Source organism: Lepus europaeus, chromosome 12 (assembly GCF_033115175.1).
Source record: "Lepus europaeus isolate LE1 chromosome 12, mLepTim1.pri, whole genome shotgun sequence".
Taxonomy (NCBI): Eukaryota; Metazoa; Chordata; class Mammalia; order Lagomorpha; family Leporidae; genus Lepus; species Lepus europaeus.
Window position 1 is genome coordinate 98,505,179 of NC_084838.1, and position 27,304 is coordinate 98,532,482.

Below are 27,304 nucleotides of genomic sequence, written 5' to 3' on the forward strand. Positions count from 1 at the left end.
TGGGCAACTTGGAAGTGCCAGCTACTTAACCCCAGGGCAACCGTAGTCAAGAAACAAGAGTGAGCAGATCACCCCCATGGTGGGATGGTTCTGGAACGCAGCGTGGTCACACTGGAGGCCCCCGCGGACTGGGCCCAGTTGTCCTGGCAGCAATCTGCCTTTATGGCCCCCGCCGTCCCCGTCTCACCTCCCCTGTCCCTTGCCCAGGCTTTCCAGATCTCCACCCCGGCCAGCTTTGCCCTGGCATCTGCTTTTGCGGACTCCTAAGATTGAGAAGGCTTGGGCTGGGGCCTTTAGAGAAGGCACGTGTTGAATGGTCAGCAAGTGCTTTTTTTTTCTTTTTTTTGACAGGCAGAGTGGACAGTGAGAGAGAGAGACAGAGAGAAAGGTCTTCCTTTTGCCGTTGATTCACCCTCCAATGGCCGCCGCAGTAGGCGTGCTGCGGCCGGTGCACCGCGCTGATCCGATGGCAGGAGCCAGGTGCTTCTCCTGGTCTCCCATGCGGGTGCAGGGCCCAAGCACTTGGGCCATCCTCCACTGCACTCCCTGGCCACAGCAGAGAGCTGGCCTGGAAGAGGGGCAACAGGGACAGGATCGGTGCCCTGACTGGGACTAGAACCCGGTGTGACAGCAGCTCTCAGAGCACAGGGATGGCACAGAAGTGGCAAAAGTAGAACTGATGTCCGCCAGGGTGGCCACTTGGAATTTGCACTGATGCCTAGAATTCCAGGCAGCACCCCAGAGTTGGGACTGTGGGGTGAGGTCCATGTTTTTATTTGGCAAGTCCAGACCTGAGCTTGTGCATATCTGTTTCCTTTCATGATTATTACTGACAATGATTTTGTCTTATAGAGCCCCCGAGTGTCAGCAAGGATACGCCCGGCACATTAAATACGCCAGGTTGGTCTGCTACCTCTGAGCACAACTGAGGAGGAATACGGGCCCCTTTGCTTGCTGTTCACGTGCTGTTGTCCCAAGCTTGCCCCAAGCCTCCAGATATAATAGATCACACACTCTGTTGCTCTTTGATTGTTAGGTTGTAGCTGTCTCTTGTGTGTCATGAAATCAGCAACACAACATATCTTTTTTTTAGATTTATTTTATTTATTTGAAAGGCAGTGCAGAGAGAGAGAGAAAGAGAGAGAGAGAGAGTCTTCCATCTGATGGTTCACTCCCCAGATGACCACAACAGCTGAAACTGTGCCGATCTGAAGCCAGGAGCCAGGAGCTTCTTCCAGGTCTCCCACGTGGGTGCAGGGACACAAAGACTTGGGCCATCTTCTACTGCTTTCCTAGACCATAGCAGAGAGTTGGATCAGAAGTGGAGCAGCCAGGACTCGAACCGGCGCCCATATGGGATGCCCGCACTGCAGGCAGTGGCTTTACCTGCTACACCACAGGGCCAGCCCCAACAAAACACATCTTTATCAAAAGCACAGATGCTGGCCTGTGCCCATGGGAAAGGCACTGCCCACTGGCACGTTCTGGAATGTTCTTTCCTGTGGTGATAGAATCTCCTGAGAATGACTGCTTGAAAGCCTCTGGCCTGGTTTCTCAAGGACCCTGGCGATCCTCTCTGTGCTGGAAGCTGGTGCTCCCCACAAAAAAGCTCCACAGATGCTACAAGGACAGAGCGCTCTCTGGCTCACCCTCACCTAAGGTCCACTGCCATCCTGGGTCATCCTAGCCAGTGACTGGTTGCAGAGCTGCACAGGAGGCCAGCCCTGTTGCCTCGGTTGGGGAGAAGCCTGAAGTGCCCCCAGCTGAACCCTTCCATGGCCTGGCCTCTGCGGTCCAAATTCTCCTATGCTCCCCTATCCTATGTCCTTCCCTGCTCACCCCATCTCCCCAGACCCCCACCTTGCACGAGTCCAGTTCTCTGGCTTATATTTGTCCCCAAAGGCACATGCAGGGCCCCAGCCTGTTCCCGTGGCAATCAAACATTTGGCCCTCAGTCGAGGCTGTAACTCTGGCCATGGCCACTGATATGGGACCCCTGGGTGTTTCCCCACTGTGGTGTGGTAGCTTCGAATTTGTGGTAAGAGGGAAAGTAGCAGAATGCCTTTGTGGGCATTGTTCTTTTCAACATGCAGACTCCAGGTTTCCCAGAACAGGGGACACCCAGCAGCGGCTGGCACTTGAAGCAGAAGACTCAAAGCTCCTTCTAGAATGTTCTCAAAAGGACATAGGGGTGAGAAGACGGACGTGGAGACAAATACACAGGGCAGCCTTCTTCTGGGGCCCCACGGGGAGGTTGTAGTGTCTCAGAGCCATGGAAGCAGATGGATTCCTGGCCTGCGAAGGCTTCTGAGTGGTAATCAGGATTTGTTATAATTGCTGTTTGTTCGGTTCATACAAAACTGACCTCTTCTGAGGAAGAAATTCAATTGAGCTCTCAGAAGCTCTTAAAAGAAAAACCCTCCCCAGATCAAAGCGGACAAACCAATTCAAAACTTCCACTTCCTCATTTCTCTGCTGAGTCTCAAGTGCACTTAGGAAAAAAAAAATCCACACCGAGACACACAGGCCTATTTTAAAAACAACAGGTATTTTTACATGGGTGTCTTGGCTTATTTCTGGACAGAAACTGGATCACACATCCACCAGGCTTTCTCCCCCACCTGGTGTTTGCCCTGCACCGTGGTTGGGGAAGAGCGGCCTGGGGTCTAACTGAAAACGCATTTTCCTTTCTTTCGTGTGATTGATACAATGCCATGAATTTATAGCATCTGCTTTCATCTTACACACAGAGGCCAAGACTGGAGCTTAGCCCGGTCTTTTCTGGAAACGGTGCCTTTGAAATTAGCAGGCCCACTTAACCAAAAGGAGCATAACTCTATCTTCCCGGGCGACTTACATCATCGTTTTTCATTGTAGATTTCTTTTTCAAGACTGTATCTGTCCCCCTTGATGGGTCTGTGTGTCTGTCTGCTGTGGACGTCCTTCTATTTCTAGAACATTCCAAACAAATTTTTAGGAAGGGCTTTTTTTTTAATTTTTATTTTTGACAGGCAGAGTGGACAGTGAGAGAGAGACAGAGAGAAAGGTCTTCCTTTGCCGTTGGTTCACCCTCCAATGGCCGCCATGGTTGGCGCGCTGCGGCCGGCGCACTGCGCTGATCCGATGGCAGGAGCTAGGTGCTTCTCCTGGTCTCCCATGGGGTGCAGGGCCCAAGCACTTGGGCCATCCTCCACTGGACTCCCTGGCCACAGCAGAGAGCTGGCCTGGAAGAGGAGCAACCGGGATAGAATCCGGCGCCCCAACTGGGACTAGAACCCGGTGTGCCAGCGCCACAAGGCGGAGGATTAGCCTAGTGAGCTGTGGTGCCAGCTGGAAGGGCTTTTACAGATGCCAGAATCTGGACAATCCCCACCATGGACAATGTGGCTATAATGCAGGAGATGTCTGTGAGGGTCGCCCAGATCTTTAACAAGTGGACGAGGCTTTGAGGTGTGGGCTGCAAAGAACCTGCATCCATACACACAAGGCTCCATCACCTAGTTGGGCTGCAAGAGGGAAATGCCCAGGTCCAAGGCAGCATCTCCAGGGCTGAAGGTCACCTCTGCCTCCGTTCACACAATGTGCTTGCATAGTTGACACCATTTACCAGCCTCCCAAAGAACCGGAAGCCACGGATCTACTGGAAGCCCTGCTTTTGCAAATAGGAAAACTGGGCACAGAGGGTCGCGGCTGATCAGGGATTCCCACACAGAAAGAGAAGCCGACAGGCAGGGAGCTACAGACACCCGTGCAGAGGGACACTGTGAAAAAGTGGCATTGGAGCCCAACAAGAAGCGCACAGCAGGTGAACACTGGAAAGCGGCTGGGATTACTGTGTTCAAGCACAGAGACTGCAACCCAGCCACGAAACAAGAAGAGGCTCCTACAAAAAGAAACAGCAGAAGCCTGAAATTTACAAGAAAACCTCCAAGATGGGCTCAATAGCTAAACTGGCGTGAATGAAAGACAAGTCAGCCAGAGTTCTTGTGGCACGTGGTTCCTAAACATAAAGAAATCAGTGTAAGAGAAAATCGATGCCCGAGAGAACCACTGGAAGTTTCCTTATGTGACTACTGGGAGTGTTAGGAAAACAACAGAGAAATCCAAGGGATGGAAATAATCACATAATGACTGAGGAAAATCGCTCAGAACTTCATTATTCAGAAGTTGGGCAGTGTCTGGGGCCGGCACTGTGGCCTAGCAGTTAAAGCCGCAGTCTGCAGTGCTGGCATCCCGTATGGGTGCTGGTTCGAGTCCCGGCTGCTCCACTTCTGATCCAGCACTCTGCTGTGGCCTGGGAAAGCAGTAGAAGATGGCCCAAGTCCTTGGGCCCCTGCACCCACGTGGGAGACATGGAAGAAGCTCCTGGCTCCTGGCTTCGGATTGGCACAGCTCCAGCCATTGCAGCCATCTGGAGAATGAACTAGAGGATGGAAGACCTCTTTCTCTCTCTCTGTCTCTCTCTGTCTCTGCCTCTCTCTGTCTGTAACTCTGCCTCTCAAATAAATAAGTAAATCTTTTTTTAAAAAAAGCCAAAACGTGCCACACTGGAGTGCCTGGTTTTGAATCCTGGTTCTGCTCCTGGGGTTCAGAACCTCGGGCAGCCATGATGGCTCAGAGAGTTGGTCCCAGACACTCCTCTGGAAGACCTGGACTGCGTCCTTGGCTCCAGGTTTGGCCCGGCCCAGCACTGTATTGCAAGAATCTGGGGAATAAACCGGTGGATGGGAGCTCTCTATCTCCTCGCCTGTCAAATAAAAGGAAAAAAAAAAGAACAATGGCCACTTTATGCAGCCTGATCCATCCCACAGGCAGCCCCAGGCTGGAAGGATGTCATGTAGGAGGGACTGTGAGAGCTAAGGGACGTGCAAGAGAGGACGACAGGTGGAAGTGGGGAAACGCGTATGGGGACAGGGCGTGGGCTGACACAGCAGTGGAGGGAGGACCTGCTGGGACAGCATGGGCCTGAGCGTGTGAGCCGTACTGAGACTCAGCAGCCGGCCCCGGCTTGCAGTGTGAGGAGCCGGCTGGGGCCCCAGGCACAGGCGACACAGTGAGCACAGACAGGCCCTCCGTGCTGTCAGGATCCTGCGCCTGCACACGCTCTGGCCAGGCAATGGGCGAGTGATCTGCTGCGGCTTCCGGGACTCTTCTGTCCCCTCTGAGCCAAAAGTGCTGATGCAAGCCCGTGGCCTAGGCTTTCGCGGTCCTGAGTGGTGACGGGCTGCAGCCTGAAGCAGAGAGGGGGCAATCTTGGTCCAATCGTGCTGCATGGTTGACGCACCTTGCTCAGTCTGCGCTGGGCTGGAGCTGAGAAGCCGCTGGGTTGGCTGCAAAGCATGGAGCTGAACCCCAGAGTGGGTTTGTCCTCTGCAGCAGGCACATGGCTTGTGCCGATCCTCTGAGCCTTGTGGGGCCCAAGGCAGGGCCCAGACCAGGGCCTTGAGCATGCCTCTGTCAGCTCTGCCTCCGCCCCCTGCGTCTCCCTCCTCTCTCCCTAGTCCTCTGCTTCAGCCATCAAGGCTGCATTGGTTCCATGCCTGAAGCAAGGTGCACATACACGCAGCCCAGGCTTCCTGGGATGGCTTGCTGAAGGGCTCTCCATCGCATGGGCCCTGAGCCCCTGCATGGAGCCATATGACTACAGAGCAATGGCTGGAACCCCAGGCCAGGGCTGGCCAGGGAGCTCAGTGCACACCAGGGATGCATCCATATCCCAGGCCCAGGGCCAGGCCTGGAGTGGAACAGAAGTTCTGCAGGTGCTGGGGGCCCTGGGACAGCCTTCAACAAGTAGGGGAGCTCATTAACACCTGTTGACTTTGAAAGTTTGGACTTGAAGATTTTATTGTGTGTGTGTGTGTGTCACTTTCCCAGCCACAGAGAGAGAGCTATCAGGCGGGAATCATCTCCCCCAGTCATCCTGTCACCCCCGGTTGTGTCATTCTAAGGCAGGTCCCTCTCCTTGGCAGACGCACAGAGTGGGCACGGAGCCAGCTGTTCTTTTGCAATGACTTTGGCACATGCGTGTCTCAGAGGCATTTTAAGTCAACACCGACGGCCCCCTTGGTGGCCCTGCCTGGGAGTCCCTTTCCCTTGTGGCTGTTTGCCCTGGGGAAGTTCCACTGTGCTTTGCTTTCGTTCCCAACGTGGGCTGTGTGGACTCTCTGTGCACCTTCCATTTCTCTGGGCTGCAGGAGGGGTCAGGAGATAGTTCACCAAACGTGGGTGCAGGCACTTGCTTGCACCTTGGGTTTCAGCGTTTGCAGCTCTCCAGGAGGCCACCACCTAGAGAGGAGGAGGCTGTGTGACAGCTGGTTACACAGCCCCACAGGGAACCACGCCCGTGCAGTGACCATGCCCTGGACGGGACACAGAGAGCACAGTGTGACCCCAGCTGTGGTCTCCCCACAGGTCAGGGGCTCAGGTCACCGTGTCACCAATGCTCACTGTCACCTAGCTGGGGACCGTTGGTCCTGTCGGGCCAGTGTTCTCCTGAAGAACCCACAGAGCTTCTGTCAAGTAAGATCCTAGGGTTTGTGCCATGGAGAAACAAACAAGAGCTGGGAGGAGTCATTGCTGATGGAGCTGCGATGATGTGGGAAATGCTCAGAAAGCCAGCCGCACCAGCATCATCGTCCTCCCATGCAGAGGAGGAAAACCAGACCTCAGTCCCAGCCCAAGAATGCTGCTAGAGGGTCACCAGGGATCCCGGTGGGTGGAGCCACTCCCACTTCAGTGCTTCCATTCCCGGACCTGGGCACACAAGGGCGTCGTGGACTGCATGCCAATTCCAAGCATAGACAGCTTCCTTCCCGTGCCTGGACCGGGAGGGGAAATTTCGCCGGAGGGCTGGTTATCTGCAACGCTGAACGAAACGTTTGGCTTCACAGTGATGCGCTGTGTGCATCCCGACCTCGATTTGCACCTGCGCTGCAGCCGTATCGTCGGTTCACCGAAAGGCAGCAAAAGGGTAGCTATATAGAAGTGTCACCTGTCACTCCTTTTCACGTCCCTCACGCTTTTTTGTGGATGCATCAAGGACGTGGCTCCCCCCGGCCTTTGCTTCCTTTCTGGAAGTCGAGGAAAAGCTTGAGTTGCTCTTGTGTGATTTTCCCCACTGCGGCCAGCACCCCCAGACAGGTGCCGGAAGACCCAGGCGCTAAGCTCTGAGCAAGCGCTTACGGGGTCCCTGGTCTCCATCCGCATCGCCCTTAGTTCTCCTCAGACTTTTTTTGGATTTAGTTTTCTGGCCTAGAAAGTAGAGGTTGCACTGGACCCGGGGCTGACTCTGCTGCCTTCCTGGACCCCGCATGCATCAAGGGAGAATTCTCTGCACCAACCACACGGAGCCTGGGACACATCAACCTTCTGCCCTGTGTTCTCCTGATCCAGCCATCAGGCCTGGACTGCTCAAGCTCCATGAATGAACCTGAGCATTCCTGATTCTCGAATTCTCCAGGGACCAGTCCCCAGTGGTCAAAGGACTCCAGGCTGGAGGCCCACAGGCCCTCCAATGACCAAACACCTCCAAATGACCACATGTCAAAGCCGAAGCAGCACCAGTGACCATGGACCAAGAAGCTCTCACTGCCTGCCAATACCTAGATGCCATAGACATTGCTTTCCCGAGTACGGCGATCTGCCCACCACTCACTTTGTACATAACTTACTCAATGCATTATGTCAGCACCTGTTGAGACGCGAGTTTCAACAGCACATCCAGGAAGCCTATCTTTTTCCCAACAAGCTCAGGTTCTTGTCTGGGTGCCGGCTGCCACCTAGTGGTCTCTCGGAGAGTAGCACTGAGGGGGCTGAGCCTTTGCATCTTTGGGTTCCAGCCTGGGGTGGGAGAGGCGCTCTGCAGAGACCCGTACCCCGCCCCCACCCCGAGTGTCAGGGGTTTGGTGCCACGGTCACCTCTCCCTCCTTCCGCCGTCTGATCCTCCCCCCTCGCTTCCCTGCTCCTGGTGATGGCTTCCTTTAAAGACTGCTCACTGCAAAGAGAGCCCAGGCCGCAGCGGGCAGCATCTCCCACGGCTACATGCTCCGGAAACCGCCCCTGACCGAGGCCTTTCCCACTCCGCCGCCGGTGCAGGTCCGCTGTTGAGCTCCAGAGGGCAGGGTCCCTCGTCTTGTCTCAGGGTCGCCAGGACAAGCTGGGCATGGAGGTCCAGGCTGGACCCGGGAGCTCCCTCCAGGTTGGAAGCCTGGGGCTGTGCCAGCCGCTGGTCTCTGTGGCAGGCTGCTTCGGCTGAGCACTCGCTTGGATTTCCTGCCGCCACGTGATGGAGTCAGAACCCCCAGTGTGTGCCGTGCAGCTACCACCTGAGCCTTCCGGGTGTTCCTGGACCTGGCGGCATGGGCTGACGGACAGGCTGTGGCCAGACGGACAGACACTGGGGGCCCTGTCTGGCTCCCCCTGTGCCTTCTCTCCAGTCAGACCCCCCACACCCTTGCACCTGCACCTGTCCCCATTAGTGCAGATTTGAAAGCAAAAGCAGGGCTGGGGGCAGAGAGTCTTCCCCCAGGGTCCTGCAAAAGCTGTGTGGAAACGGAGGCCATGGCCAATGCCATGGCTGTGGGCAGGCTGGGGAGGGGGGCAAGGAGCCCCCACCTTCCTCCTCTCAGGTGACTTCTAGAATCTGCCCCAGCCCTGCCCCCCCCCATGCCCTCTGCAGTCCCAGCCACGGAGCCAGTGGCCATGAAGGGCGCATCTGTGCTGTAAAACGCAGCCTCCAAGAGGTCAAAGGCAGGCGGCTTAGGAGGCTCCACTTCCCTGGCTGCCCAAGGGCCCCAGGGCGCACACAGACCTGGCCGCAGGTGCAGGGAGGCCAAGGGTTTGGGCTGCCCTGGAACAAGGGGGTGAGGTAGCATCCTCCAGACCCATGGAGTCAAAAGTCCTGAGTGAAACACACCATCAAAATGCATGCGTGTGCAGGGATCAAAGCACGTCTCAGGTGGGCGGAGTCACAGAGCCTCCCGGTTGGGGGTTCCTCACACTGTTCCATGTCTTAGCCGTTCCAAACACCACCGTAGCTGACCTGTGGGAAATGCTGACATGGGATGGGCGCACCCGGAATTCTCCCCCAGTGCCGCAGTGACCTGGGCCCCAGATGCTCATGTGGCAGGGACAAGGCAGAGGAGGGACATGAGGGTGGCCAGTAAGGTTGTCCCAGGTGGGCTGATACACACATACCTGGACTCACCTGGACACACCTGGACACACCTGGACAGCCCCATCACCATCAGGGGCGCCCAGCCCCTCCTTACCTTCTCCCAGGAAGCCAGACCACAGAGTTTGGACTCCCTACTGGATGAATTCAGGACCCTGCAGACCCTGGGGCACCCCTGGGCAGCTTGGGCTCAGCAGGGGAGCCCCCCGGGGAGGGGGCTGACTCATGACCGCAGGTGAGAGGTCATAGCTGAAGGTGGTCTGGGGGCGGGGCATGGGGGGCAGGGCTCACCTGCTTCTTCCAGGAACAGGTGCTCCATGACTACAGCCCCTGGCAGCCGCGGCCTCCTCACTGTGGTGTCCCGGTGCTGGATGCTGGTGCATTCGCATACATCAGTCTCTGTCTTGCTAAATGCTCCCAACCTGGACTGGGACCCCGGGGCGTCTCCCTCCCGTAGGCAGTGGGTCTCATTTGATCACGTGAGGACCTTAGACATTCACAGCCCAGACCAGGCAGCCGCTTCTCAGGCCTTGGGCTCCCAGGTGGCCTTGCATCAGCCCCGCCCCAGAGCAGCGAGAATGGAGTCTTGGGCTCACCTGGGGCTCACGGAGGTGGACGATGCTTTGCAACACGATCTCTGTGATGAGGGCGGGCTTGTCGTGCACTGGGTTAAGCGGCCACCAGCAGCACCTGTACCCCATGTCGGAGCACTGGTGCTTTGGCCTGGACCAGCGCCGGCCATTGTGGTCATTGGCCAGAGCTGGTTCTGAAAACAGGCCCTCTAGATTCTCTTAAAAAGGGCTCCGTCATTAGGAGTGCAGCACACGCCAAAGCTTCGGGCACATCAGGCTCCACAAGCCTGCCTCTGCCCTGGCCTCTGGGGGAAGCCTGAGATCTATGGAGAATCATCCCAGGCTCACTGTGGCTTCCTGGTGCTCTTCCCATGCCCCACCCAACACCACAGCCCCCACTTGCCCGACCCTGCAGACGGAAGAGTGAGGGATGTCGTCGGTTCCCGGCTCCGTTCCCCAATGTCGTGGAGCCATCATGGTTGCTGGTGACATTGACCACTCCGTGCTATAGGGCGCCCAAGATTTCTGTTCGTCCACAGAATGTTGGGCTCAAAATTACAAAATGCAATGAGGTTTAACAGCAAAAACCACTGAGCCAGTTTTGCTATCAGCCAGAAGGGTCCAGCGCCCTCATCATGTGGCCAGTATACAGTGTCTAGGGCACCCTAAAGGGCTGGAAAGGAAAACCCCAACCTGTCAAAACTCAGTCTGGGTCACACCTTCTACTTCCTGAACCCCAAGGGTTCCAAGTCCCCGGTGTCCAAACTCTGATGACCAGGAGGCAGGGCAGTGATGGCCACACCAAAGCAGTGCTCGCAGCTCTGCCTGGTGCGATTCAGGAGATGGCCAGTGCCCCGACCGCTGGCCAATTACACCAGACTCTGGGGCGGGGAGGGGGGAGCCTGGGCAAGGCATCTGGGTCAGCCTTTTTTTTAAGATTTGTTTATTTATTGAAAGACAGGGAGGGAGAGGCCGAGAGAGGAGCCAGAGGAGAGAGGAGAGAGGAGAGGAGAGGAGAGGAGAGGAGAGGAGAGGAGAGGAGAGGAGAGGAGAGGAGAGGAGAGGAGAGGGAGAGAGGGAGAGAGGGGAGAGAGAGAGAGAGAGAGGGAGAGAGGGAGAGAAAGTCTTCCGTCCGCTGGTTCACTCCCCAAATAGCTGCAATGTCCAGAGCTGAGTTGATCTGATGCCTGGAGCCAGGAGCTTCCTCTGGGTCTCCCATACAGGTGCAGAGGTCCAAGCACTTGGGCCATCTTCTACTGCTTTCCCAGGCCATAGCAGAGTGCTGGATTGGAAGTGGAGCTGCAGCCAGGACTCAAACCGGTGCCTGTACGGGATGCCAGCACTGCAGGCGGCAATCTATTTGAAAAGTTTTGCAAAGCTGTAAAATAATATGCATATGGAAAGTCCATCCCAGTGTGCTCAAAAAATCACGCAGCATGCATCTAGGCTACCAAAGTGATTTGCACACGTGGGCAACGCTTGGACATTCACAGGTTGTGAGGTTTTTATTGTAAGGTCCTTTGCATGCCAGTCTGCTCAGGGGTTGGAGGAGCAGCCGGCGGGCGGCTGGAAGGCATCACCTTGCAGTCTGAGAGCTGTGAGCCCTCACCTGGGTGCTGTGCCACGGCTGAGAACGGGGAGGGGCAACCCTGGGATCACTGCCAGTGTCCAGGAGGAGTCTTCCTAGGAGTTTCAAGGGTGAGAGGGGCCACTGCTCTCCTAGGATCTCCAGCTCCTCACCCACTGAAAGTCGTTTGCTGTGTGTGCAGCTGACGCAGCTGATGTGCCTGCTCCCAAAAGAAGCAGCCTCTTTCTGGCACAGCCACTTTAGCAGAGTGACTTTCTGGGTAAGTGCTGGCCCCTGCGGGTCCTCCCCAGTTCCCTGTGCCCTGAGGCTGAGGTCCATCTGCTCCTGGGTCAGGGTGGGAAAGCAGTGGCGTAGTCTCTCTCCGCCTCTGCAGGTTACAGAAACCTGGGACGTCATGGGATGCAAACTGTGGCAAGGAAGCGGGCCCCGGCTCTGGCTGTGCGTGTTCATGAATGAGCAAGCGCTGTTTATGGAGCATCTACGTTTCTCACTGATTGCTCTGCCACGTGATGACAGCCGTGGAGAACTGAGTCATTGAGGACCTCAAAGACTGACACGCTTTCAAGGCTCTGACTCATGGCTTTGCTACAATGAAGCTCAGCAGGAAAAAAAAATAGCTCCTGGCTGGCTGAGTGGTGTGCGGGCTGGGAGCGTCCCTCGCTTGCCTACAGCCAAGGCCAGGGGACGGAGTTCAGGAAAATGGGAGGGAGTGGGGACAGTAGCTCGGAGCATCCTTGCATCTCAGGGGGTGCTTCCCACACTGGGCGGGGGCTCTGGGGAAGTGTTCCTTCTTCCTGGAGGTTATGTTTACAAAACTATAAGACATGAAGCATCCAATTACGTTACCTGTGCCATTGTGTTGCGTCCAATTGCTCTTTTCTTTGCCTTTGAAGGCAAGGCTGATTGTATGTGGGGTGTGTGTGTGTGTGTGTGTGTGTGGAAGGGAAGGCGGGATGGGCTGATGTGTGAACACCAATCTCAACAACACAGAGGATGGCTCCCTTGGTGTGACCATGTCACTGGCAGTGAGCGGCTTGCCTCGGTTCCTTTTCGCTGATGGAATAATGAGCTACAGTTCAGAGAGACCAAAGTAAGGATGGCAAAGGTTTAATGAACTACATTCCAAGGGAGGAATGGGCCAGGTGAGAGAGCACCAAAGAAAAGCCAGAAAGTGCTTCCTTTCAATGAAAAGGTGAAAGTGCAGTAAGATACGTCGCGAGGGAGACCACATCCATGTAACTTTTATTATAATACATCGTCATGATTGCTCTATTTTATTAGTCATCATTATGGCTGATCTCCTGCTGTCTAATTTATAAATTAAACTTCATCCTATATATGTGTATACAGGAAAAATTGCAAACCTAGGCTTCTGGAATCCACCTGGGGGCCTGGCAAACACCCCCAAGTAGATTTCCTGAGACACTGCAGAGCGCCATCTGCTGGCCACAGAGCAGAACTGCTGGCGGCAGGCAGCTGAACACTGGGTTGCCTCGGCAGACGTTTTTAGGATAAAGCCTCTGTGCCCAGCACTGCACGTGCCAGCCTTGGCGCCTCCCCTCTGCAGTTGTGGAGGCCAGGCTCAGTGAGACTCGCCCAAGGTCAGTGCTGGAGACACAGTACCTGTGCCTATTCCAGTTCCATGCTTCTGTCATGATCCATTCATTTGTGAGCGGACCCTACAGCCCAGCAGGCAGCTGTAGTCTGTCTCGGGGCTCACCGAGGGGCCTCAGGCCAGGTGCCCCCGCATCTCCTGCAGACCCCCGGGTGGGCTGCTGCAGAGAGTACCCTGGAGGACTAGGAAGGAAGCTTGTGGCTGCAGGGTGTTCCGGGGCTTGACCAGAGAGGGTGGACAGAAGACAAACACATAGAGACGCAGGGTACGTCCACAGGAGGACAACTGGCCTGGGCAGATTTTTAAGTAATGATTGGAATAAGCTCCTTGGGTGTGGTGGCTGTGTGTATATGTAGTGTGTTTGTAGAATCTGTATACGTATCCCAGGCTGTGTGTGTGCAGGATGGATGTATGTACATGTGTGTGATGTTTGGTGTGTGTGGATCTTTGTGTGGTATATGTATGTGGTGTGTGCATTTGTGGGTTTGCACATGCATGTACATCTGTGTGCATGTAAATGTGGGGTGCACTGGGCATGTAGATGTCCGTATACACAATCATGCACACTTACGGTACAATAGTGTATATTGCATACTGTGCATATATGTGTGCCCACACATGTGCTGGTATAAATGCATATTTGTACACATGTGTGCATGTATGTGTCCGTGTGTGCACGTGCGTGCATTATGGGTGTAGCTGCCTTTAGGATAAGAATGAAACTGGGCTCCAGAATTCTTTTCTTGTCCATCCCAATGCTCCTTAAGCTGTCTTCAGGGACAAAGCAAACTTCATCACCCACTCATGCCAGTGTTTTGGCCGAAGCAAAGATTTCCGTGTCCTTGGCCCACTTCTGGAAGAGTGGGACAGGAGCGGGCAGCCCTGCGAGGGCAGATCCCCAGCGCATGAGCAGAGGCCACGGACCACCCCCTGGCAGGACCCCTCTCTGCAGACCTCCTCCTTCCCGGTGGCGGAGGCTCAGGGCGGCTCCAGGAGCCTACTTAGGATGGGCAGGGGACTCCACAGGGTTACAAAACACATCATGCATTTGGCCATGCTCTGTACCACGATTTATTTGACAGTGTAACCTAGCATGTCCTAATAGCCTCCATGAAAACCATCACAAAGCTAACTTTATGTTTTTATTAAAAATCACAGTGTAAAAAACTGTCCGGTGAGATGACGGAGCTCTTCTGAAATGCGTGGGCAAGACGCTGCCCTGCCAGCTGGTGCAGGGGGCTCGCCGGGGGCTGGGAGGGCCGGAAATCCAGGGGTGGCGTCTGCAAGCACAGCTCCAGGTAGACTCTCAGTCCCCGGGCTGACATCAAGGTGAAGTCAGCACCCAGCAGATCACAGCCAGGGCTGGGTGAGGGGGCGTGGAGGAAGGGCACGCTCAGTGCAAACAGCCGTGCCACTGAGCACGTTCTAGAAACATGCAGCCCTGCTGGGCAGGGCTCCTGAAGCAGCCACAGTCCCTGTGCTGCCGGCCAGGGCGGTCTGTGTGCCTCTGATTTCCTCTGTTCCCTGCTGGAGGAGGATCAGAGAATGAGAGCGCCTGGAGGGGGCCCAACTGCCAAGGAAAGACGCTGTTAGAACAGCGAGGAGAAGCTTGCACCACAGTAAACTTATCTTGGTGCGAAAAATCTAGCTCAAGCTAGAAGGCTCCAGACCTTTCCCCAACGGTCCACGCTCGCCCCTTTCTCAGGGTTCATCCAGCTTCAACTAAGCGGCCTTTCTCTATTGCACCTTCTGGATGACTCTCGGGGAAAGGGTTATTTTTCCCATGGGACAGGATTTTCACTATGTAAGACTTCCTCCCCCACCAGAGGGCGTGGGCACACGGGAATCTGCTCCCTGAGATGGCCAGGGTGGGGCGGGGGAGGGGAAGAGAGCCCCCGTCGTGGCCTGGTCACATTCTAGGTAAGTGCCATTTCCAGATTCCCAGGAGGGTATGGGTGCTGCTGATGAGGCTTAAAACTTACACGGGAAGAAGGCACGAGGGTTAGGTATAAGGGGACTTTTTATAAAGTTGCTGGTCACTGTATAACTCCAGGGACTCCACCTGTGTCTTGAGGATCTACTCAGTACACCCAGTGCTCAGGGATCCTCCCTCAACCAAAATCATCAAACTGCCAGGTAGCGCGATTCCAAAAGGTGTGGATGGCTTCTAGAAACTTCTAGAAACTTCTTAAGTTCTGCAAGTGGCTCATGGCTTTTCTAGGCTAGGCAAGGTATATGGATGGTCAGTTTTCTTTCCACCTCAACTCCCTTGTTAGGAGTAAGGCCTCCTCTCTCCTCTCCAGGAATGTGCTTCCATTCTCAAAGGTCTCAGGTGCACCTGAAGACCAGACAGGTGCCTCCACGGCACAGCCAGCAGCACAGCCCGCACGGCCGATGGGGCTTTCATTTTCAAGGGCCTTAGCAACAGGCAATGACCACACAGACTCACTGAGGCCAGGATTTGCTACGTGTAGGAGGACAGAAGGGACTTCTCCAGTCTTGGATCTCCAACTCAAAGGCCCCCTCGAGGCAGCCTATTTGAGGGTCAAGGTCTCTGGCTTTAGTATGGACCCACACTTTCTTTAGAGAGTCCCTGTTGATGCCGGTGGTCTGATGTCGCCCGCCCTCTGTCATGGTTCGTGTCCCCAGATCCGTGGGTTGCAAACCGCACACCAGATCCCTAGGTCCGTGGGATTTGTCGGTGCTGCCTTGGGGAGGAGGTTCCAAGGGGATGAGGGCCAGAGGGTGGGGCCCATAGACTTGCGTCAGAAGATGAGGAGAAGGCGAAGCTGGCTGGGCTTTTCCTGGGATGGTCTCCTGCAGCAGGCAGCCCCCGCCAGGGGCCCGGGCCACGCTCTCCCACCTCCCAGACTTCAGAACCTCGGGAAACAGATTTCTTTATAAATCACCTGATCTAGGGTGCTCTGATCTAGCAACATGCGACAGACAGATACAAAGACAGGGAATGACAGGCCGAGTGGCTGGCAGCCCGAAGCACCCTAGGGTCCTCAGTTGGGTTCAGGGTGATGGCCAGCCTGCTTCCCACCGGAGCGCACAGGGGCAGGCAGGGCTGTACTCGGGTGCACGCGCATAGCCCAAAGGGGAGGCGCCCGAGGACAGCAAGCCATGCCAACTCATGCAAACCACCCTCACGGTCCACACAGACGTCAGCCTGTGTCTCACAGCATCTGGGCGTTCTCTATTCCCTAACTGGCTGCCACAGGCCTAGATATCCCAGAGCTGGCCTTGTTTAGGGGTTCGGTTTGGTTGTTAAGCCTTGGAGCGCTATCTTGCTGGGGCAGCAGCCAGTGGCCGGCTGTCACCTTTGCGTCCCTCTGTTTCAGGAACCACTGCGACCCTGTGGGCTCTGGAAACGCTGGGCGTGGTGAGGGCCCCGCACCCTTGCCCTGGGGGCACCCACTGCAGCCAGGACCCCAGGACTATTGGAAGGACATAAAAGGAATTCCGAAGCACATCCTGCAAAGAATGTCCTGGGACCCCAGCGAGGCCACTGGACCGTGCTGTGTGTGTCTGTCCGCTCTGCGGAGGACGAGTCCCGGAGGCCAGGCTGTGGCTCCAGCCGGAGCTGGCTCTCCTATCCTGCAGAGCTGGAGAGAAGCGCCGGGAACCGAGTCAGCTGCTGAGTTCGCTTTCTGGTGCGATCCAGGGCAGCCCGGGTCAGGCAGAGGAGCCCTTAGTTCACCACGTCGTAGTAGTAATTGCGCAGCCGCAGTTCCACCGCTACAAACCCGGGCCTCTTCTCCACCCTGCAAAGGGAAGCCATGGAGCATTGTCAATGCCTTTGCTCTCTGCTGCTGACAGTGCCTCGGCGGGCACCGAGCGCGCACGGCACTGCCCCCTGGTGGCGTCCTCTCAGGCCTGCACCGCACAGCGAGGTCCCAGCATCCCAGCCCTGGAGAGACCAGAGGACTCCGAGACACACAGGGTCTCAGCCCACCCGGCTTTGCATTCTAACACGATCTCCAGGGGATTCAGGTTCACCTGCAGGTTGGGGGCGTTTTGCACTAGAACTCCCGGGTTCAGAAGCCATCTCCTTTGATTCTAGCAAAACAGAGTGTTCCAGAACACACTCCAATGGTTAACATGCTGCAGGTGCACTGAATGTGTGACTCATAATCTTCCTTGTTAGAAGACAACATGGACATAACAGTAGCTCTCCCGCGGTGCTCCGGGAAGGACTCGGATCTGTCTGTCATACATCTTAACATGGGCGCACCCCTTCCTCTTGACAGGTGAGATACTGATGTATGCAAGCTTTGGGTAAAAGCTTGTCACCCTCTGCAGCCTCTAAACCAATGTTCAGGAGGTGTCTCTGCTGTCACGGCACAGATCAGCTGGGAGCAAGTCCACTCATCCCCGGAGAACCACAGGCATGGCCCCAGGATCCCTACGGATACAAAGATGCTAAAGTCCCTCAACTAAAACAGGGTGCTACTCGCCTAGAACCTTCACAATCCTATACATTTATTTGTTTATTTAGTATAAAGAGAGCCTTCCCACCTGCAGGTCACTCTTCAAATACCCATAATAGCCAGAGCTCAGCCAGTCTGAATGCAGGCGCCAGGAATCCCTCTGGGTCTCAGGGGGCCAACTACTTGAGCCATCACCTGCTGCCTCCCAGCACGTGCACTGACAGGAAGCTGGCATTGGGAGCGGAGCCCAGGCACTCCGAGATGGAATGCAGGCCTCCCAGGTGGTACTTTTTGTGGCTGTGCCAAATGCCTGCCCACTCCCATGTACTTTTAATCATCTTACAATAACAGGTGCAATTACTACATAAATAGTCATAATGCTATATTGGTTTGGGAAATAAGGACATGGAAACAAGGTTTATACATGTTCAGCACATATCAACTATTTTTCTGAATGTTTCTGATCTGCGGTTGGCTGAACTCTTGGTTCTCAAACCCATGGAAACTAAGGCCTGACTAAATTCCTTAAAACCTTGGGACTATTTGCATCATTTTGCAAGAAACGAACTATTTCAGTGGCCAGCAAAGCCCTACTAAGACTGCTTGGTCAGCCAGCTGTGGTCACGTCTGGGGACACAGACCTTCAGTGTAGGGGCCATGTCTCTGGTCACCACGTTGGGGTCCACACCCTGGAATGGATGTTAGGGCCAGGCGATGGAGATGCCAGCACCTTCCCAAGGGCCTTGGGACTTCTGAATTCTAGAGCTCTGTGTGTGTTTTAAAGGTTCATTTACTTATTAGGGGTTGGTGTTGTGGCGTGGTACATTTAGCCTCCACCTGCGGTGCTGGTATCCCATATGTGTGCTGGTTTGAGTCCTGGCTGCTCCTCTTCCAATCCAGCTCTCTGCTATGGCCTGAGAAAGCAGAAGAAGATGGCCCAAGGCACCCACGTGGGAGACTGGGAAGAAGCTCCAGGTTCCTGGCTCCTGTCTTCAGACCGGCCCAGCTCCAGCTGTTGCAGCCATCTGAGGAGTGAATCAAAATATCGAAGATCTCTCTCTGTGTTTCCCTCTCTCTGTCTGTAACTCTGCCTCTCAAATAGATTTATTTACTTATTTGAAAGGCATAGTATTTTTTCACTCAACTATACCTCCCTGAACTAGTTTTAAGATTTATTTATTTATTTGAAACTCAGAGTTACACAGAGAGGGAGAGAGACAGAGACAGAGAGAGAGAGAGAGAGAAAGAGAGAGCGAGCTTCCATATATTCCTATGGCTGCAATGATCAGAGCTGGACCAGGCCAAAGCCAGGAGCCAGGAACTTCATCCAGGTCTCCCACATGGGTGGCAGGGGCCAAGCACTTGGGCCATCCTCCGCTGCTTTTCCTAGGCCACTAGCAGGGAGCTGGATCAGAAGTGGAGCAGCCGAGACTCGAACCGGCATCCAAAGGAGATGCTGGCATCGCAGGTGGCGGCCTGTGCACCACATCACAACGCCAGCCCCTTGAGCTACTCTTGTTAGACAGATCTGAACATCTGCCTGCCCTGCACTGGAGGTCCCCACTAGGAAAACTATAGCTTTCAGAAATACACTTCTGTGGGGAAGAAGCTGAACTGTGGAAAGGAGCTGTCACTTCTAACTCAGAGCCTGGGCCACCGTCACTGTCTCTGTCCACCTGAGGCTCTTCCCAGGACTGACTCCCAAGGGCCCAGCAGCCCCGGGGAGGCCAGGTGGGTTAGCCCCAGGGGAGGGAAATGAGGGGCAATGGTAGAAAGAGGGCTCTGGGAGTGTCTCCTGACCCAGACCTGGAGATCCATTCTGCACCAGGTCCCAGTGAACCCTCAGGACTGGCCGGGTCTCCACAGCAGCAGAAGGCACAGGGCACGGTGCTGAGCAAAGCTGGCAGAAGCCGTCCCTGTCTCCAGCAGCTCGGCAGAGCTGTGCACAATGACAGCCTCAGCATGGGCGCGCACAGCCCCAGGCCCAGTGCCCGTGCCTGTGGGTGAGGCAGCCAGCGCGAGACCCTCGGCGCTCCTCCCCAGGGCTCATCTGTCTTCCACCTCCCCACAGCTTCACCTCCTCCTTGACTGCTGGGCCCAGACCTTCAATTTCAATTTCAAAAGCAGCTGGGGCCTCCCATGGCCATGATCTAAGGATTCCAGTTGGGCATGTGGAGAATTGAGTCAAGATCGAAGAATTGGGAGCCGGCGCTGTGGCGCAGTGGGTAAAGCAGCCACCTGCAGTGCCAGCATCCCATGTGGGCACCGGTTCGAGCCCCAGCTGCTCCTCTTCCAATCCAGCTCTCTGCTGTGGCCTGGGAAAGCAGCAGAAGGTGGCCCAAGAACTTGGGCCCCTGCACCCATGTGGGAGACCCGTTAGAAGCTATTGGCTTCAGCCAGGGCTGCGCCAGGCTGAAGAGCCTGGGGGAACCTGGGAGTTGCAGACCCTCAGATGGCCCCTGAAGCTCCAGCTGACCCCTCACCTGCTGCTGCTGCTCCTGCAGAGGCCCCTCCTGTCCCGGACCGCACACCTGACTGTGCCGAGTGTTACGTCCCTGGCTGGGATAAGCACTCCTCTGGGCCCCAGGCGGGCTGTGCCAGCACACTGCAGGCCACAGGGCTGGAGACAACAGCTTGGGGCCCTTGCCCGAGTCCCTCAGGGGCTGCCCAGCCCGGGAAGGGCCAGTGGCCACTTCCCTAGTTTGCAGGTGTGATGCATCTTGGCCTTGAACTTCACCTGAGCATCATGTCGTGGGTTCTCTGGAAGCACGGGCAGAGCCCGGGCCCACCATGAATGCGATATGATGACAGTGTTTGCAGGACTTAGTACCGTCTAGGAAGCACAATCCTAGCTAACCCATCGGAGCTGGCCAAAATCCACGGCCGTGCCACACTACGACAGGCAACCAGGGAAGCCGGGAAGCAGAACGTTCGCCTCCTGAGTACCTGCGACAGTTGCTATGCCAGGAACGGGCGGCAGCACCGGAGTCACAGCCAACGCTGCTCCTAGGTCATCTACGCGCACATGCTTATGCGGGGATTAGAGTAACTGTGGACCTTGCCATCCAGCGCCTGCTCCAGGAAGCAGGACACCTGCCCGCCGAGTCCGTCCCTCATCCCCTGTCGCCCGTGCAGAAGGGGCGCGCCCCTGACTCACGGATAGGCCGGCGTCTGCTTCCTGCTGGTGCCCAGCCAGGCCACCCGCCTCTGCAGGGCGCGCGGCCGGATGGTGGCCAGGGTCGGTACTCACTCGTACGTCCAGCACAGGTTCATCAGCTCGTACATCTCTCTCGGGCACCCTGGAGGGCACCCCATCCGCTCTCCTTTCTCCAGCATGGCGGTGACTTCGCTACCTTTCATGCCCTACAGCATGCAAAACACACGCGAGCTGTCAGAACACAGGGCCAGCGAGACAGAAGCGACCGCCTGCCCCGCCCTCCGCCCGACCCACAGGCGCGCAGGCTGTAAAAGTCTGGGGAGACCCAGACTACACGGCATCGGTGATTTCTGGGTCTTTATGAAGGTCGTCTGGGCTGACCTGGCGGGGAGGGCGGTTACCAAGAAGGGCTCACCCACCCGGTACGGCTTCTGCCCGTAGGAAAACGCCTCCCACATGAGCACGCCGAAGCTCCACACGTCGCTCTTGCTAGAGAACTTGTAGTAGTTGATGCACTCGGGTGCGTACCACTTCACGGGCCACTTCCCGTGCGTCTGCGCCTGGAAGGTGAGCACATGGACACATCCTGTTAGCAATGACCTTGTGTGCATCTGTGTGCAGAGCAGTTGCCTCTGACAGCCCGAGCGTGGCGGCAACGCGGGTGACCGTCGGCAGGGTGGGCAAACGGCAGCGACCAGGGGGCTGTCATTCAGCCTCAGAGAGGAAGGGGACCCTGACCCCGCGACAGGATGGGTACGCTGCCCCACGTCAGAGTGACTGGGTTGGATTCCTGGCTCCATTTCTTGACTCCAGCGTCCTGCTAATGGGCAACGGGCACCCTGGGGGGCAGCAGACAACGGTGCAAGTCCTTGGGTCCCTGCCACCCATGTGGGAGACTCAGACTGGGTTCCAGCTCCTGGCTTCAGCCTGGCCTAGCCCCAGGCATTGTGGGCATCTGGGGAGTGAAGTAGCAGGGGAGAGTGCTCTCTCTCTCTCTCTCTCTCTCTCTCTCTCTGCGCCTCTGTCTGTCTCTCTGTCTCTCTGCATCTCAAATAAAGAGATTTCAAACAAATCTTTAAGCACTCCTTTTAAGATTTTCACACATACCTGTAAGATTCGGGCAGGATTGCTGGCACTGCTTGCAGCTTTTGGTCTTTGGCTCTCTCCTCTTTGGCCACATACAACTTTGCAGAGTACATGGGTGGCAGAGAGAGTCGAGCCTAAGAATCTACTTCATGGACGTTGCCCAAGAAAGACCTGGGTGTTCCCAGCGATATTTAACTGCTGTGAATGTGTCTGTATTGTCAAGCCAATGCTAACTATTTGGATAAGACTATGCACTTACATCATTTTAGAATGCCTTAAATTTCCTAACTTCCTAATTTAATAAAGCCAGCAGGGGCCGGTGCTGTGACACAGTGGGTTAATCCTCCGTCTGCGGTGCCAGCATCCCATATGGTGTTGATTCTAGTCTTGGCTGCTCCTCTTCCAATCCAGCTCTCTACTATGGCCTGAGAAAGCAGTAGAAGATGGCCCAAGTCCTTGGGCCCCTGCACCCACGTGGGAGACCTGGAAGAAGCTCCTGGCTCCTGGCTTCAGATCTGCTCAGCTCTGACCATTTCGGCCATTTGGGGAATGAACCAGCGGATGGAAGACCTCTCTCTCTCTCTCTCTCTCTCTCTCTTTCTCTCTCTCTCTCTGGCTCTGCCTCTCAGAGAAATATATAATAATTAATTTTTTTAAAGCCAGTGGTAATAAAGAGATCAACACCGTGCATGACAGAATGCCTCACTTCAGGATTTGAGATTTGGGGAGGGGGACACTGTTGAATGTTGTCACCTCTTGCAATGAAAAGCAGAGTTATATAAATAGAGAGAGACAGAGGGAGATATAGAAAGAGAGATCTTCCATTCACTGGTTCACAATCCAAATGGTACCAACAGCCTAGACTGGGCTGGCTGAACCCAGGAGCCAGGAGCGTCTTCCAGGTCTCCCATGTGAGTGCAGGGGTCCAAGCGCTTAAACCAGCCTCCTCTGCTTTCCCAGGTGCATCAGCAGGGACCTAGAATGAAAGGGGAGCAGCCAGGACTTGACCTGGTGCCCAAACAGGATGCCAGCATCACGGGCATCAGTTTAACCCACTGTGCCACAACACCGCCCCCAGCATGCCCGTATTTTTTAAACAATAGAATCAAAGCTTAAAAAAAAATACTTTATATACTTTGAGTAACCTACTGAAATTACTTCTTGAAAGCTTGCCGTGAGAAGATAAAGAAACACACATTTGCCTTTGAGTTTCCACGAGCTGCCGCTCTGAGCATCGGCGGCCTTGTCCCTACCTTGTAGTAGTTCTCGTCAGCACGCAGAGCTTTGGAAAGTCCGAAGTCGCTGATCTTGGCGTAATGTTGAGTGACCAGCAGTACATTCCTTGCAGCCAGATCTCTGTGCACAAAATTGCACTCCTCCAAGTATTTCATCCCCATGGAAACCTGATGAACCAGCTCTATGATGTTCTTGTCCTTGACATGCCTGCAAGTCACAGGGTGCCATTAGCCACAGCGGAAGCGCCCACTTCAGAACGACAATGAATCCCCCCCCGGGCTGTTCTTCTAACAACACTGGTGAGCAGCAACAGGTAATTTGTCAGTGTACAGCAGTGCAAGACTGCACACTGGCCTGCTGTTTGAAAGGTTTGGTTGCCATGGCCTGTTTTGGATGACAAGCAATGGAGCGGTCAGACCTGGCTCACAGACGGCCCAGCGTCAGTTGAAACCGTTGCTCCAATACCGGGCAGGTAACCACATCAACCCGTCTCTGTTGTGTACCCATTCGGGAGAAGTAACAGCTCTCCGTGTCACAGAGACCGAGGGGACACTCCAGGTACAGCAGGTCTCTGGTGCAGAGAGCAGGCTGGGCTCTGGTGGCTGACTCTGCCCTACTCCAAGTGTTGGCGACGGGATCAGTCACTGTACCTTATACTCCCAGAAGGGCTCACTCTCAGGGACTTGGCGGTCCGCCAAGCCACACAGCTGGCTAACACTAATCCAAAAATCCCAGATCTGAAACGTTTCAAACGCTGAGATTTTTGAGCACATTCTAAGTGGGAAATTTGATAGCGTGAAACTCTGCTTCGGCCACAGAATTATTAACAGTATTGTGGCAATGAATTTTGGGCCATGTGTATGAAGTGTGTATGAAACGCAAATGAAGTTCACGTTTAGACTGTGTCCCAGCCTCAAGATATTTCATTATGTATATGCAAATATTCCCAAATCCAAAAAAAAAAAAAATCCAAATTCATAAACATATCTGGTACCAAGTATTTTGGCTAGTGGATACTTAACCTGTATGAAACATAACAATTACCCCTGAGAAAATGTTTCTTGAAAAAAAAATGTATTTTAGTGCCAGCATTGTGGTGCGGCAAGTTAAGCCACCACTTGCTAGCAGCTTTGGCCTGTTGACGTCAGCATTTGGGGAGTGAGCCAACAGATGGAAGATTTCTCTCTGTCTCTCTCTGCCTTTCAAATAAATAGACAAATCTTTGGGGGAAAAAAGTGTGTTCTGCCTAGGGAGGAGGGATTTTTATTTTCCTTGAGGCTGATTCTTTCATGGAATCAGTAGGCAGACCTTCAAAAAAATTGATGGAAAAATTGAATTAAAAGATAGGTTTATTTTGATACAACAAAATTTGAAATTCACAAATAGTTTTCTCATAATGCATATTTCCAAGAAACTTTTAAAAAAATATTTGTTTATTTGAAAGGCAGAGTGACAGAGACAGACAGGCACACACACACACACAGACATACAGAGAGAGAGAGAGAGAGTTCTTTCATCCACTGGTTCATTCCCCAAACAGTTGCAAGGGCCTGGGTTGGGCCATGCCAAAGCCAGAAGCCTGGAGCTCCAACTAAGTTTCCTTCTAGAGTGGCAGGGGCCCCAGCACCTGGACCATCTTCTATTGCTTTCCCAGGCCATTAGCAGGGAGCCGGATTAGAAATGAGAAGCTGGGACTGGAATCAGCGCTTCGATATGAGATTGCAAGCAGAGCCTCAAGCCGCTGCACCACAATGCTGGCCCCATACATGCTTTCAAATATCATTTTAGTTTTTAAAATTCAGTCATTTGAAGAGAGAGAGAGAGAGAGAGAGAGAGAGAGAGACAGAGAGAGAGAGGGAGCAAGCGAGTGCCCCATTGGCTTGCCCATTCCCCCAAATATCCATAGTGGCCAGGGCTGCACCCAGCTAAAGGTCTCCCATGTCGGTGGCAGGAACTTAGCTACTTTAGATACCACCACCTGCTGCCTCACAGGTGTACGTTAGCCACAAGCTGCGGGCAGGAGGCCCCAATACTCTGCTGTGGGACGTCTTAGCCTGTGCCCAAGTGCCTTCCCGCTGGAGGACTTTATGAAGTCCCCTCACTGGGACAGAGTAAAGGAGGAGAATGAGGATTCAACTGCTGCATTAGAGCTTTTCCCCGAGCACCAAGAGTGAAAAGAGCTGCGTCCAGAGACTCCTCTCGCGTCTCCCCTTCCCTGAGCGAGGACCAGCCTGGGCAGGCGTGCCGTGGAAGTCCCGTTGGCACACAAGTGGGAAGGTGGGCCCCCCCCCGCCCCCGGCCATCACAGCACAGCTTCTGTGCCTTCCGGGGAACCCAGTGATACCTGTTCTGTTGCAAGTACTTATTGAGAGGCCCGAGCTCCGCCATCTCCATCACCAGCATCCACGACTCGGCTTCGCAGATCCCGATCATGCGCACGATGTAGGGGTTGTCCAGCTGCTGCATGACGTTGGCTTCCGACAGCAGCTCGTCTTTCAGGGCTGGGTCGTTGGCCTCGTTCTTCAGTATTTTCACAGCCACTGTCTTCACCACCCTGCAAGAGAAATCGCAACATACAAAGCTTGCCAGGGGCCGGTGCTGTGGTGCAGCGGGTTAACGCCCTGGCCTGAGGCACCGGCATCCCAAGTGGGCGCCTGTATGAGTCCTGGCTGCTCCACTTCTGATCCAGCTCTCTGCTGTGGCCTGGGAAAGCAGTAGAAGATAGCCAAGTCCTTGGGCCCCTGCACCCATGTGGGAGACATGGAAGAAGCTCTTGGCTCCTGGCTTCAGATTGGAGCAGCTCCGGCCATTGCAGCCAACTGGGGAGTGAACCAGTGGATGGAAGACCTCTGTCTCTCTCTCTTTGTCTTTCCTCTCTCTGTGTAACTCTGACTTTCAAATAAACAAGTAAATCTTTAAAAAAAAAAACAACTTGCCAGACTGGCTCACTTCTACCTACCGGTTGAGACCTTTTTCCCTAAAAGCCTTGGGACCACAAGTGTTCTCCCATTTCAGGATATTTTTGCACACATAATGAGCTATCATGGTATTGGGACCTGAGTCTACACACAAAATTCATGCATGTTGCACAGATACTGTATACATACAGCCTACACTGAATTATACATGTACAAGTGTTCTTCAAAAAGTGTGTAGGAAGTGATATTACAAGATAAGTGGACTATGGTGCAAAAAAAGAAAAAAGAAAAAGAAAAAACCGAAATCCATGCATACAAAGGGTCTTCACAAAGATCATGGAAAATGTGCAATATGAAAAAGCTATGCAATGATTTCAAAATGTTTGTGCCAGAATAAACTTATCTTTTAATTGCATTTTCCAATGGATTTTCTGAAGTGTCTTTTCATTTTGAGTGCACCTGCATTTCGACCGCGCCCTGTCACACGAGGCCAGGAGTGGAATTTTTCACTTGTGGCATCGTGTCTGTGCTCAAAACCGTCCAGATCCTGGAGCGTTTCCTGTTTCAGGTTTTCTGATTCGGGATGCTCACCCTGTAATGATCTTTTGTGAGGCATCACTCCCAGCAGAGAGAGTTAGGGAAATGTGGGCCACAGAACAGGAACGAAACAATGGGTAACAATTAGCTTGGCTTCCAACCACATTCTCCAGCTCATACGCAAGGAGATTAGCATGCCATTAAAATAATTTAATCTCTAATCACAAGTGCCTGGGTTCTTCAAATCCTGATTCCAGCTTCTGCTAACACAGGGAAGCAACAGGTGATGGCTCAGTACTTTGGTGTCTTCCACCTGTGTGGGACACTGAGTGAATTCCAAGCTCCTGGCTTCACTCTGTCTGAGACGTGGCTATTGCAGGCTTTGGGGTGTGAACCAGCAGGTGGAAGATCGATCGATGGATCGATCGATCTGTCTATCTATCTATTTATCTATCTAATCTCTCTCTCTATCTCTCTGTATCTCGCTCTCTTTCTCTCTCTCTCTCTCTCTCTCTCTCTCTCTCTATATATATATATATATATATATATCTCCCTGCCTCTCAAACAAAATAATAGATAAAAATGAACAATAAAAGTGGGAGAAAGTGCTGAAGAATGCCCCAAACAAGCAAAACCGCAAAGTATAGCATATTTAATATGCTGCAATAATAGCTTTCGAATAAGCCTTACCAACCAGGACATACATGATTTCTGTAACGTCTCTTTACTGACTATCTCAGATTATGTGTGTGAGCCTGAATATAAAATTTCTTTAATGTAAGTTGAAAATGAATTTCTGGGTGTGGCATCTATAAGCATATTGTGAAAACTCATTTAAGAAACACTTTGTTAATTTTAAGCAAGTCTCAATGATTTTGCAAAGTCTTTATTAAATTGACCTTTAATTTTTTTAACGTTTATTTTAGAATTTACTTTCATCTATCTGAAAGGCAGAGTAGAAGCAGGAGAAAGAGAGAGAAAGACAGAGT

At 54.0% G+C, this 27,304-nt stretch overlaps 1 protein-coding gene across 2 annotated transcripts in view; it reads right to left on the minus strand.

Annotated features, from left to right (window-relative positions):
- Positions 1-16,576: 16,576 nt before the first annotated feature.
- Positions 16,577-27,304, minus strand: part of SYK (spleen associated tyrosine kinase) — a 38,394-nt gene continuing 27,666 nt past the window's right edge. For both annotated transcript variants that reach the window (XM_062207120.1, XM_062207119.1), the window contains 5 exons: positions 25,205-25,414; positions 22,878-23,067; positions 20,958-21,098; positions 20,632-20,744; positions 16,577-16,715 (listed from right to left, as the gene is read on the minus strand). In XM_062207120.1, coding sequence (XP_062063104.1) covers positions 16,643-16,715; positions 20,632-20,744; positions 20,958-21,098; positions 22,878-23,067; positions 25,205-25,414 — 727 coding nt within the window. In that variant the 3' untranslated portion in view covers positions 16,577-16,642. The remainder of the gene's footprint in view (positions 16,716-20,631; positions 20,745-20,957; positions 21,099-22,877; positions 23,068-25,204; positions 25,415-27,304) is intronic.